Below are 13,856 nucleotides of genomic sequence, written 5' to 3'. Positions count from 1 at the left end.
CCATTTGGTTAAATTGTCAATCCATCGTAAATGCGGTCGGCCTGGCTTACGTTTGTAACCACAGGGTAGCCCACAGATTACAGCACATGTAAGGCCTCCACAACGTACTGCATGTCCGAATCATTTTGCGTTATGTTGAAGAACAGTTTTAGAAGAGAACAGCCATCGCCCCGCGACCTTCGTGTTTAGTTCATCATTCGACACATGGTCTTTCCATGTGAGACCAAGCAAACGTCGCCAAATTTCTCTACCTAAAGCGTCAAGGCGATTCATGTCAGCCGCTTATATGGTCCAGGTGCTACAATTGTAAGTAAGAAGAGATGCAACCAGAGCTCTGGTCAGGTGGAGTTTAACATCCATAGAGATACGATTCGACTTCAAATATGCAAAATTGTTGAGAGTCGCCTTTGTCATGGCTACACGAGCACGGATCTCACGACTATCGTTGAGATTGTAATATAGGCTATTTCAATATATTTAATCCCGTGCAAGGTTTGCTATAAATTTTATCAATGTTTACATTGTCTCATTAGTCTTTACTTCAACCAAACTGTTATTATTTAATTAAAAATATGTCATGACTAAAATATATATGTTTAAGACGTCATATGTTTTTGTGTTTGTCTCTTTCTTTTATTGTAGTACCATTAGAATCTGTCAGTGTACAGGACTGCCAATCGGAACCGTATGATCTTTGCAAGGAGGCTGGAATTGAAGAACGTTCAAATACTCTTGTATGTATTGCAAGAGGCGCACGACCTTCAGTGGACCTTACTTGGCAAGCAATCGGTGACAGCTATCAACCTCAAGAACTTTCCAACCTCAATAAATTTGAAAACACTTCAATTTCAACTGTTCCATATGATACAAAATCGTTCACGTTACAAAACGTCACATGTATACCGAATGGTTATGCAGTCAAGAACGTAACGGGTGCTTCATTGCTGGTTACTGGAGAGCATCCTCCTTCGGAGTCAACCCTAAATGAGAAAAATATTCAACAAGGAAGTCAACTACAAATAAAGTGCCCACCAGATTCTTTGCCTCTCGCCCAACTTTACATTACACTTCCTGGTCATAACAAGCATGTATTGATGGAAACTAATGTTACAACATTGAATGGCCACTGTTTGGATGATACGTGCCATGTAGAAGAGAACAGCTTGGTTACTTTTGAGGATATATCATATAAACAAGACGGTATCTATAAATGCATTTCGAGTGACGGTACGAAAGCAACAAAATATGAAACAAAGGTTACAGTTCTGAGTACGTATGAGACACGGTTACACTTTTTGTTTTATTTTTGATCATAACAGAATCGAACAGAAAGCTATCACGCCTATAGAAAGTAATCGGTATACAGATAGAAAATACGTTGCAAAAGCAATGAACTAAAACAATTCCTCTTATAAACTAACAGCCTTAGATAATCATAAGTGAAGTTAAATGGAAAGTTGTCGGTGGTGATAATTTATGAGAAGCATTTTAACATTGTTACACTTCACGCTTCTTAATTTATAAAAGAAAAAGCAAGAAAAAATATTTGTATAACTATCATGAATCGATCATTGACAAGCACATTAATCAACGTTATAGTAATTACGCTAATAGCGTATGTGGAATACTTTATTATTGTTATTATTTATATCGTTATACATCACTTCTATGCTGAAATCAGAACGAACAAAAACTTTTCTAAATTAAAAAGCGGTTTTAACTATATGGGTGCTCCATCTTTCCACAGTTTCACCCGCTAATGCAGCAGTGAACATCGAAGGGTGTGAATCAACTGAATCATGCACACGTAATGGAACTAAAACAGGGAGTTTAACTTGCTCGGTCTCGGGGTTAAGGCCTCCAGTTGAGCTTACAATGACAAATGATAATTTTTCAAAACCAGAAGTCAAGCTCACCAATCATCGACGAGAGACAACAACTGATCCTGAATCCGGGACTAGTAAATCATATTTGACGGTGGACTATGCAATTATTGGATGCGATGGAACCGCCTCACTGACGTGTAGTGCGAGACCGGACAAGTTTGCTAGGAAGATTAAACCATCAAAAATAACTATAACCACGGGTAATCAAGTCTAAGAAAATGAATATTGTCGGTATATATAACATTATAGAACTTTACGGCCATTCGCATTGTAAAGCAGAACATGTCATAATAGTTCATTTTAATAACTAATGAAAAAGAACTATTCGTTTTACTTCATTATCACATTCCCTCACGTTATTACAGAATGTGTCTACAAAACAAAAATGATTAATTCATAGAATTTATTTATGTTCTAATGGTGTGCTATATTTTCCGACCTTTATTGCAGGCAAAGTTAAGTGCATGGATGATCCGGTGACAGAAAAGAAAGGGAAAGGAGTTCTTATTGCGGGTCTATTGATTGTATTCGCAATAATAGCTGCGATTGTTGTATTCCTTGTGTTTTGGACTCGTAAGAAAGGTAAATATGTGTTTGTCAACTCAGCAAGACGACTTTTCATTCGTAACGTTCAAAATAGATTTTTCTTTATTCACAATGTCAGTTCAGTTAACAAAATAATATCGCAGTCTTGGCATGTTGGATATCAACATGCCAGCGAGGAGAGAATTCAAAACAAATAAAAAAATATCATATCCCATTGACAAATGTGACGGTTAAAGCTTTCATGCTAACGTGACTCCCCTCATTTTAAGCAAATGTAGCATCCACAATGCACGTTTCTGGACATTTTATTTCCTTCCTTGGATTTGCATTGCAACCAGGTTTTCAAAGTGCATTCGAAGAATGTTTCAAGCACTTGTCTCCCCTTCTTACTGAGCAGCTTGCCCTGCAGTGGTACCAACATAGAGCAGCACGTATGATTCTGCCAAATAAACTGACTTAACTGCATGTTATTGAAAAAAATGAAACATCTACAGATTAGAGTGAAATCACTCAGTCTCAATTTATCCCGAATTATTACAGAATATTTTTTTTCACAAAATTCCGACCTTTTGTATTCTTTACCAATAGAGGACATCTGCTTTCGACATTTTTTTTATCTATAATATTCTACCTGAATTTTGGTTTTATATCAAAATGTTGACTATTTGTTCCTGAAAAGATGCTAAAAATGACAACTATACCAAATTCGACCATTTGGTATCAACAATTTTACAAAATTCTGTTTTCGAAAAAATATATATTATAAGTGTTCATATGTCCTATATACTGCACATTTCTTCGGAGCCATGTTAAAGTAAAGAGGGTGAAACTAAAACTGGACAAGTGCATTTCCTTGAAATAAGATTAATATAATGCCCTAATCTTCAAAATAAAATATCGTTGTATTGTGTTACCTATATTTTGAATAATATCCGCACGCAAGGAAGCTTTATTACAGCTGACCATATGCATATTAATTACTTTTTTTCAGGAATCTTTAAGCGCGAGGCAAAACAGTCAGAAGAAACAGAAAACCGTTTGCTACCTTTCGGACAAGCACAAATGGTACAAGCAGCTGCAATATTTTAAACACATATAAGTGCATAGTTTGCAGGGGAATTATTATCACAGAACACGGAAAGACTAACGCTTTTCTTTAAGGCGCAGGTCTGATTTTTCTTTAAATTCATGGGTTACCCTTTTTTGTCATATTTAAGGCAAACAAAATTTGGCAGCAACTGTGACCATTTTATTCTCAACAAGACCCCTCCCCACCCCCCCTCAACTCTTCCCCGTATGATGTATAAAGCTAGTCGTGTTACCTTACTTTCAGAATGCTGACGAAACCGATCTGGAGGTCGGAGGAGCAAGTACTAATGAAAAGAAAGAGGAGCAGCCGTTGATATCTACAATAGAAAATCAGGTTTCTTTTGTTGTTTATATATTCTTAATGATATAGGCGTGTATAGGAGTTTTGAACACAAGATCTTGTTATATTTTTACATTGATGCTAAATACATATATATATATATATATATATATATATATATATATATATATATATGCTGTTTATGACCTTTGTCGAGTATTCATTGGTGAATAACAAGCTCGTTATTGTAAATGATATTATCCGTGCATGCTTAAAATGACATGTCTAAGCTCTATATGTATCCAATGTTATATTTCCATCTATTTTGTGTAATAATGAATCGCTTCAACACAGCTGTTGCGTTACCTGCAGTTGTATATGCCAAATCGTTGAGTACTTATCTCCCTAACACATGATTGTATAGAGGGATGGTGGGGATTTTAATCTCCCCTTGTGCATTTAATACCATCATGGGTTAATCCTACCCTCTCACTTCTTTGTTAACCAATGGAAATAAAACATAGGAAAGAAGGAAGGACCTCCAGCTGCATGGAATTGAAGGCAGTTGGAATTATCGAGAATGAAATTTAAAAGTATTATGTGCAAATATCATTTCACTTACTGTGTTACAATTAAATATTTAGTGAGTCATTCCCGGTCATTTTCAGGAAACGGACATGGCAGCCACGGAAAGTAAAGATAAGAACAAGGACACCAAACAAAAGGTACATTGGATTGATTACGTAATGAAGCACTGCATGTTGTAGAATGGTATCAATAATTGACATTTCAGTAATTGATATTTTTTAAAGCAGTATAGTAGATGTCATACTTGTATTGCTAATTTTGAGGAAAGAACATGTTGATATCTTGCAAACGAATGCTTTTCATTTTGAGGGGGGGGGGGCGGCTATGAATTTCGTTTAAAGCACGGGTTTCTTTTTTGCCATGTTTTAAGGAAAAAAAAGTTTGGCAACAAATTTGACAATTTTATTCTCCACAAGACCTCTTCCCCCTTCCCCTCACCCCTTCCCCGTACGGTGTATGAGAGCTAAACATGTAACCTTTCTTTTAGAATGCTGACGAAACCACTGTGGATGTCGAAAAAGCTAGTTTTACGGAGCGGGACAAACTTGCGGAGAATGAGGCGTTGTTATCTAAAAACGTAAATCAGCTCTCGGTTCTTTGTATTTATTTCTTATGATATAAGAGTGTGCGTGAGTTTTGGATCCATAGCAGAGCATTTCATATACTTATATTAATCCTAGGTACATATATATGCTGTTGCTGACTAATGCCAAGTATTTAAATGTGAACAACAAGATCATAACGGCGAATGATATTATCCGTGCTTGCTTAAATTGACATGTTTAGGCTATATAGGTCTCCCAATGTAACATCTATCTTGTAATGATGAATCATTTCAACACAGCTATTGCGTCATGTGCAGTTGTATATGCCAAATCGTTTGAGTACTAATATCTCTAACACATGATTGTATAGAGGGATGATGGGGATTTTAATCTTCCTTTGTGCATACAGTTCCATCTATGGATTATACCCTCTCACATTTGTATGAACTTATGCCAAAACACATAGAAAAGAAGGAAGGACCTTCAACTGAATGAAATTGAAAGCAGTTGGGATTATTGAGATTGAAATTTTAAATGATTAGCTGCAAATATCATTTCACTTGCTGTGTTACAATTAAATACTTAGTGAGTCGTGCTTGATCACTTTCAGAAAACGGATACGACAGACACGGAAAGTAAAGACAAGAAGAAAGACACAAAACAAAAGGTACTATTGGATTGATGACGTAATGAAGCACTGCATATTGCAAACTATATCATCCATTAACATTTCAGTAATTTATGTTTAATATCATAGTAATAAAGTAAAAGTAAGGTTCTTTCATTACTCAGTTTGAGGAAAGACCACATTGACATCTTACCAAAAAAATACTTTCCTAACTTTCAGAAAGTGAAAACGCCAGATAAGAAGAAGAAAGAAAAGAACAAAAGCACGAAACCAAAGGTAAACTTTCTAACGTAATGATCGCAGTGAGAACAATCGACATTAAAAAAAGAGCGTTATAATTATTTTATATATCTTTCCAAATACGTTATGTTTGTGAGTAGCTTTCTAACGCACGTCTTGTTCACGAGTCACAAATTACACAAGTTTATTTCACAACTTTTTTTCCATCAGAGTGATAAGGCACAGAAAAAGTTGCAGGTAAGAAAACATATAAAGTATTTAATAATATATAATATATATTATATAATATATAAGTATTTAAGTTGTACTTTGCCTTCAGTTAACAATACACTTAAATAGGCATACAATTTATAATAACTATTTGCTGAAGTGTTTTATGCAGTATATTTGACAGTAATAGGACCACACAGTAAAATCTAACATTCATTTAACCTCCAGGAAGAATTTAATAAGAAGTTTCGTGCTATTTTTGAAATGGAATCACAGGTGAGGTTTTTGTTTTCTTTTAATAAAAAGCGCTCTCTTGTTTGCAAGTTAATATTCAACTGTAGGTCATGTGTATTGTCACGGACACCCGCCACTAATAATTCTCGGCAAAAGGCTTATACATCAAATATTTCAATATTCTTTTTCAAAAGCTCGTTGATTTGAGATCTAAAAATCATGTACGTTTTGTGTGAATAGCCATATAATCAAGTTGGTCCTGCACCATCAATAACACTGAATGTTTCTTTCTTAAAAGGCGGTAACATATTTGTTATTTATCTAACAGGTCCAAAAAGAACGGTTCAAAGACGAACTAGACAAGTTTATTGCGAAGCACGGGGTATGCGTATTGGTTTGTTTATGAACTAGAACATTTCAATGAAACATATGCAGCTTCTGCCAACAATGTGTGACGTAGCACATCCCATTGTCAAAATTCGTCATTTCTACTTAATCAATAACAAAACCTTCAAATCTGATATTACCGCGATGGGGTATAGTGTATTGTTAGAATGATAGAAAAGTGCTGATATATCACCAACTATAGAACGGTTAGTTATTTCGTACTTGACTAGAACAGTGTCATCAGTAGGACAAAGTTGAACTATCAATCTCCCGGAGCCAACAAAAACCATACGTTCGACACATGATTTATGGACGTCTCAAAAAATCATTGTTTGTTATGAACCGATGATAAATATAAAAACGTTATTTCTCCATCTTTTACTTAAAACGAAGAACTCATTCCCGATTTAAAAAAAAACGGACAAGTAAATGAACTTATAATGACCTCTACACAGAAACCTCGGGATTGGTCTCATAGAAACGTTGTACTAATGAAAGATTTCATGTTATCGAATATTAGTTGGCAATAAGACAACAAGTTGGTTACCATGGATAGTATAAACTCTAAGTGGACTAAGCTTTTAACCTTATATCATTAAATAAATAAAAAGAATGAATCATAATGATATAACGATACGTTTATTTTTTAATAACCAACAGAAGGAGAATACTGTTCGCCTCTTGGGTGTGTTTGTTAAAGATACACAGCTTCAGGACGAGGTCAGTAAACAGTCAATAAAACCTTATATATTTATATAATTCATAATAATATACAATATGTAGAAGTTTATGTTATACATTTTCGTTTCTTTTTGGTGGAAGTGATTAAGATATGTATGTGTGCATTTCAATCGATACCTGTATGTAAATATAGATACTCTTACCAACACGCTTGTTCTTCTAGCAATGTGTAAACTCTCTATTGTGATACCAATTTATAAAAATTTACATTTATTATATCTTTTCTCTTTGTCCTTGTTTTCTTCTTATGTTGCTGTAGGAGCTTATTTGGATACTAGAATGTCTTGAGCTTGAAAAAGAAGAAAACGTGGTTCGTATCAAAGTTTAGTGAACCATATACATATACTTGTGGTAACATAGTTTTGTGTAAATTCCAAGATTGTGATAACATTAAATACACGTTACCTCCTTTTATCAAATCTATACACAGCATTTCACTTCAATGACAAGAATATTTTAATTTGTAATGGAAAATCCCTATAATTTCAATTTGCTTTGCCCACGTATATTTAATGTACAACGAAATGCGACATCATTGTAAACAACGAATTTTAATAAATTCTATAAGCTTCTATTCCACATCGAAGGACGTAGCAGTTCCCGCCACCTGTTTGTCCGACGTTTGTTCGGTTCCCATAAAGGGCATTAACGATTTTTTTGCCATTCGTTTTTAACAGAAATCGTCCACGGAAACTGTTGAAATACTCCGGATCATTGCGGAAAAGAAACAGGTTTGGCCATACTGTCTTTGAAACAGCTAGAGTTTGGAGCTACTGTAAAATATTGAAAAAGAGCATAATGTGCTAATTTTTTTGCTTTCTAATTTCTAATTTCGCACACATATATGCCTAGCCCTCCTTTTATGTTGGTTTGCGGTATAATGTTGCTCTGCTATTGTTTACACTTTTAATCGAAACTGAATTGTGAGACGGTACAAATTGCCACTTCTACGTTAATCTGCTTTTGTATTTTCACTAGTTATGGCACTCAGAATGTTATATATGGTCTACACGAGGGTAACAAATCACTAACATAATGAGAAGCATTCCAACAGATAGTATTCATTTAGTTCGAAAATGTATTCAATCGTGTACTAAAGACACCAAAGTACTCATTAGCTTACCCAAGAAACTTTATGGGTCTATCTTATTTCTATCATTCAGGTTTCAGAGAAGTGTCTTGAGATTGCTACGCAGCAGTATTTGCAGAAAAAGGTTGGTAATAACTAGATCATTGGAAATATGATTATTTTACGACATTTGTATGTTCTTACGTCTTAAGACAACATTATTATCACCTAAAGCAAAATTTACAAAACCCTTATCCTAAAATATAAAGAGCACACTGCAAGGTCTTTATTATAAGAGGCGGCATCAAGGAGAAAGGGCATGGGTTGGCTTCCTCCACCCCACCAATTGGGCTTACCACCCAGAGTCGGTAGCGGTAAAACAAAACTGAACTTCTAAATTTCCATAATTTGGTTAAAAGTAGTCTAAAATGTTACCCTTCCGTAGGCGTCACCCCCATTATCCCAAGTAGGTTTGAAATACATACCAATGAATATGAAAGCACCATGGTTTATTTCTAAACCTAAGTTAACATAGCTAAAAGAGAACTGTCTGAGAGAGCCGCAACTTACGGGCTTGTAATACCTTCAACGTTATTATCATCAATTGTGCTTTTGTGATTTTAAGCCGTATCAAATGAAAAAGAAATGAAAAGCCTAACAACTTCCTGGCCTTATCTTCTTTACTCCGTAAGTTCTTTCAATGAAAATTTCCATAGAAATTGAATTTCCCTTAAATGTATGTATGTTTTGCCTTACATATACTTCAAGGGAAAAAATGAATATCTGAAAACGCTTGAGATTCCACTGGATCCCATCTAAAGCACCTGAGACCCCTCAACAGTATGCAGTGGTATTTCCACTTCTGCCAGGCTTTCGTTACAAAGGCGAATAAGAACTATGAAAAGTTTTGCAGCTATAGGACAAATGACATTACATTTATATCAACAAGTTGAACTGCATGTAAAATAATTTCACGGATGGAGAGTGAAATGGGGGCAGGTGTAGTTCGTATTCCCTAGCCCCTAAACTTCCCGTGATGTGTACTCCCTAGAAGTGGGTCCCTGCCCTTCAACTGCACTCAGTCTGCATTTCAACTTCAACTGTTGTTTGCCTCAGTTGCCAACCCTACTTTGGAATATTACACTAAAACAAATTTGTCAATTGTATCCATACGGGCAAGTTGTGTGTTGACGATGCAACAACGTTTAATCGTAAAGAGCAACTATGCATTGATAACATCCACATACAGTGCCATCAGTGTCGGACTTTTTCCCCTTAAAAAGAGTGTTATACGTCTCAAAGAGATTTAATTCCAAATCAATTGATGATTTTTCCTACAGATAACTGCAAGAGAATTTGCAACTATCACGTCACCTCTAAGAGAATCAGTGAGTAATCCTCGTAATTCTCTCTATATTCTATCATCATATTTGTATTCGTAACGTGTTATTTAAATTTAAGTCCACTTGAGATATGAGCTCATGTCATGAGTCTTATGCATGTTTTCAAACCGTACTACTTAATAACTTTCCTGCTTTTTAAAAAAAAAATTATTGCAGCATAAAATAGACGAATTACTCAAAAGCATGGACGTCAATAAATCCCAAAAGGTAAGCTGTTAGGAATTGCTGAGTTTTTATACTTTTCATTTTACAAATTTAGCGTTGAAAAATATTTATGCTAGAAACGATATGCAGCAGTTGCATTTACGACAATGTTCAAACGTTATAATTTTATTTCACATGCATTTGCAGGACCTGCATTACCTAGTATACAAAGCCATATTATCGTAATGGTAATCGTAGTTATAGACCGGTATGCAAATTGTTCTGATAATTTACACACAAGTCGACTATCTAACGGTTTATGGTACTTAATTAACGGAACTTTTAGCATTAAATGCGTTGTTATACTGAACAGTTATCATTGTAACCGTATCACTTTCCAGGAGCTCTCTTCGGAAGCAGTCGATGCATTGGTTCAGTATGCCATTTTAAAACCAGTAAGTCTTTACACATTTCAAACAATTACATTCAATAAATTGAAGATCTTGAATAATTAAACAAATGTGGCTTCTTAAATGTAACATAACCAACTTGTGAAGGAAGTAGAGATCACGGTTAAATGAATTGCCTTTTCGTCATTTCAATTAGTTGGATGTGACTGAGCAACATCGTAATGTTAGCTACATCGCTGCAACAAATGCCGCCTCCAAGGTAAGACAATTTTATCATCAATGAAGGAACTATAAACATGATATCAATGTATTATAGACGTTCCCATTCAAATTTATAAGGCTTATAATTAAAAATGGGTTCATAAATTGAAGAAGTATGTATGACTCATTTTCAATGTTTGCTCAATTTCTTGAACAACAAGGTTTAGTATGAAACTGGCAATATGAAAATATTTCGTTGGTGTAATACAATTCAATTTAGTATAATAACTAAACAATATATTAGAGTACAAAAGATTTAACTACTACCATATAGTTCGCAAAATGGCAATACAATTAATTAGACAGACAGAAATTGTTTTGGTTTAATATGAACTTGTATATTTACATATTTTCAAGTATGTGGTTGGGATCACTGTCAGTAGTGCTTAAGTTTCAATTATTTTACCTTACAGATTAAGTACATAAAAATTGTACAAGCTATACAGGAGCGGTTCGGCGAGGTAAGAACCCCTTTTCTTTCTCCACATACCTGTGCACTCACTTCTGCGTCTTTTCAGCTTTTATACGCAATAATATTATTGACATTTATTCATCACTTTGACGGTACGTATGAAGATAACGAGTTACTGACATGGGCCCATCCACAAATGAGACGATAGGATACTGATAATGTATTTACTCGTAACGAATTATCGCGCTTTGCTTGCAAAGAACCTTATCCAACGGACAATATATAGACCAATGTTGTCGCTGACGGTAACATGACTGAATTTACCAACAATTATCTTTATAGGGCAACTTTATGACAGAATTGAAAGCCTTCTTGAAGACTATTGCAGAAAAAGTTTTGGTAAGTTATATGTACTTTCAATTGATCATTTTGTAAACAGCACATTTCACCATATCTCATATCCAGCTTGGTAAACTCGGTAAAGCACGTCTACCCTCCCCCCCCCCCTCTCCCTAATAGGCATCACTCACATGTTTTTAAACTACAATGTAAGACGTCATAAAGTATGGATATCAGTTTTGTACGTGTTTCTTATCGAAAATCATGTGTAAAGTCTTTATTTCAAATATAGATTAATCTAATATTAAGTAACACATAAACACGGAAGAACATCAAACATTAAGCTTTATGACGCAATGCTATGATGACCCGTTATTGTCATACCTACATTCGAACGCCAGCTTGATTAGCGAGATTATGAAGCAATCAACTGAGAAGATCATAGTACACAGCAACAGCCCTCTAACCTACAATCATGCTTCTTGATGTATTTATCATTTCACGTATAATATTGAGAAACCCATGCAGTGGTAATGTTTAATGTGTAATGTTGTGTAATGTCGCTCACGTATACTATGTTCTTATTTACAACAAATGTTCGCAGAATATGTATATCAGTCCCTCTAACAAAAAGTGAACGTACTTTGTTTCTTCTAGTTATTCATATTTAATGATAACAATATTATTTCATGACCATCAAATGTTAACTGGGGATATTTAAATTCTATTTTTTACAGATTAGGGAACATGCTATATTCAAGGAGAATATTTCTAAGATCCTGGAAGATTCTAAACCTACTAAAGAAGAGGTAATTGTCCTTTGCATCATTTCCTTTAGATGTACACAGTCATCTCATAGCAATATGTTTATAACATGATGATATCTTTGTTCATTTGAACATCACACATACACATGATTGAGCTAAAACAAAATAATATTTAGAGAAAAGTATGACAATTATGTGGATATGCATCTTTTCGTTGTGCATTTGTTTATCAAACATGATTTGCAACCTGGTTTTAATAATACCTATTAATATTACAGACAATAAAATACGTAATGATTGATGGGATTTCGATGACGTTGTCTAGCTTATCAGTGTCAAGTGAAGAGTAATTCAATCCTTATACGCCAAGTCGATTGCACAAGTATTGAAGAAATTGCTCTCATAACATCATACGTGACAATAATCTAGAAGAAATTTCATCCGTATACATTATTGTATGGTTATTGTAATTTTTTCTCACTGAGAAGCCCATTTTCACATAACATACTGCAAACTGCATGAGTTCGAGCCATCATCCAATTCGCCTTATTTTAAATCTTCAATATTTCATACAGGAAATAACAAGCGTGTTTGTGAGAATGCTGCTATTCAGTGTTGAAAAGAAACTGGTGAGATGTTGGTTTTCATTCTTTCTGAACAGAATTTAACAATTCACATAAGATATATGTTACATAGTGTTCAAAAATTAACTACATGAGTAACTTTTGTACGTCATTCGCATTTGATTGTCAGAGTAAAACAAATAATAATTAATTCATACCATAACATTTCGATTACATATATACCTATATAGATAGAAATAGAAGAGTGCATGGAAATGCTGCAATCTGGCCTGGACAAACATAAGGTAGGAATATAAATTTGCTTATTGTCACAATTAAATGTCACAGGTTGTCGGAAATACTGTAATAACATGTATTGTTCTGTTGTAATACAAATTATTGCTTGTTAAGTTAAGTAGCACGTATTTCCCAAGGTATATAATTAATATATTTCCCCATTATTGTCAATCTATTCGGAAAATAAACCTGCTTTCTTACTTATTTATTTGTGTTCTTTACAGCTCACAAAATCCGTCTTTACGGAATTACCACGTTATTCTCAGACAGAAGGATGCGTAAGTTTTACTACTTCAGATTACTCGAAAAGTCCTGCTTCATATTCCATATGTTGTATGAAAATACTTGTTTTAAAGTTAAAGTTTAAGCTTATTTAAGATACTATCAAGAGCTGTAATTTCGTTTGCATACATTTATTGCAATTAATTTCTTTCACTTTAATTTTTTGCAGTTATGTCAAGAGTTCTTGTTCCAAATACTTCGAGAAGCAGTTGTACGAGAAAAGGTAATCTTTTTCTCGCGTATCCATGGACGCAATGTAAATTCATAATATTGATCTCCGCCCCAACTAGTCTATCAATCCAATGTCCGGAAAGTAGATGACATCATTCTTGCAAGTGTGTCGAACAATGCTTCCCTTCACTACGTGTTTGATTTTGGTGAGAAGGAATGGAGAACAATTTTGCTAGATGTATATCTCAAGTGTGATTATACTACTTAATATTCAAGTTCATTCTAATTTATTAAAAATAATCACTTTGTTAAATATTCACAACTTTTTACGATCTAACCCCTTTGTGGGGATGTACTTTCGCAC

General features: G+C 34.4%; 1 protein-coding gene across 6 annotated transcripts in view; it reads left to right on the top strand.

Moving 5' to 3' along the window:
* Positions 1-13,856, top strand: part of LOC139960992 (uncharacterized) — a 52,368-nt gene that overhangs the window by 4,047 nt on the left and 34,465 nt on the right. For 5 of the 6 annotated variants that reach the window (XM_071959751.1, XM_071959749.1, XM_071959750.1 and 2 more), the window contains exons 4-30: positions 643-1,269; positions 1,748-2,086; positions 2,337-2,468; positions 3,424-3,497; positions 3,766-3,855; positions 4,470-4,526; positions 4,877-4,966; positions 5,545-5,601; positions 5,782-5,838; positions 6,013-6,039; positions 6,241-6,288; positions 6,575-6,628; positions 7,294-7,353; positions 7,634-7,684; positions 8,052-8,105; positions 8,538-8,588; positions 9,784-9,831; positions 10,003-10,053; positions 10,392-10,445; positions 10,597-10,659; positions 11,075-11,122; positions 11,416-11,472; positions 12,150-12,221; positions 12,755-12,808; positions 12,994-13,047; positions 13,264-13,317; positions 13,491-13,544. In XM_071959751.1, the coding sequence (XP_071815852.1) occupies positions 643-1,269; positions 1,748-2,086; positions 2,337-2,468; positions 3,424-3,497; positions 3,766-3,855; positions 4,470-4,526; positions 4,877-4,966; positions 5,545-5,601; positions 5,782-5,838; positions 6,013-6,039; positions 6,241-6,288; positions 6,575-6,628; positions 7,294-7,353; positions 7,634-7,684; positions 8,052-8,105; positions 8,538-8,588; positions 9,784-9,831; positions 10,003-10,053; positions 10,392-10,445; positions 10,597-10,659; positions 11,075-11,122; positions 11,416-11,472; positions 12,150-12,221; positions 12,755-12,808; positions 12,994-13,047; positions 13,264-13,317; positions 13,491-13,544 (2,477 nt within the window). Of the gene's footprint in view, positions 1-642; positions 1,270-1,747; positions 2,087-2,336; positions 2,469-3,423; positions 3,498-3,765; positions 3,856-4,469; positions 4,527-4,876; positions 4,967-5,544; positions 5,602-5,781; positions 5,839-6,012; positions 6,040-6,240; positions 6,289-6,574; positions 6,629-7,293; positions 7,354-7,633; positions 7,685-8,051; positions 8,106-8,537; positions 8,589-9,783; positions 9,832-10,002; positions 10,054-10,391; positions 10,446-10,596; positions 10,660-11,074; positions 11,123-11,415; positions 11,473-12,149; positions 12,222-12,753; positions 12,809-12,993; positions 13,048-13,263; positions 13,318-13,490; positions 13,545-13,856 lie in introns of all 6 variants that reach the window. The other variant, XM_071959746.1, reaches the window with a different exon arrangement.

The sequence above is a fragment of the Apostichopus japonicus genome, chromosome 20 (assembly GCF_037975245.1).
Source record: "Apostichopus japonicus isolate 1M-3 chromosome 20, ASM3797524v1, whole genome shotgun sequence".
Taxonomy (NCBI): Eukaryota; Metazoa; Echinodermata; class Holothuroidea; order Aspidochirotida; family Stichopodidae; genus Apostichopus; species Apostichopus japonicus.
Note: the sequence above shows the minus strand (reverse complement) of the source record. Positions and strands in the feature narration are given on the sequence as shown.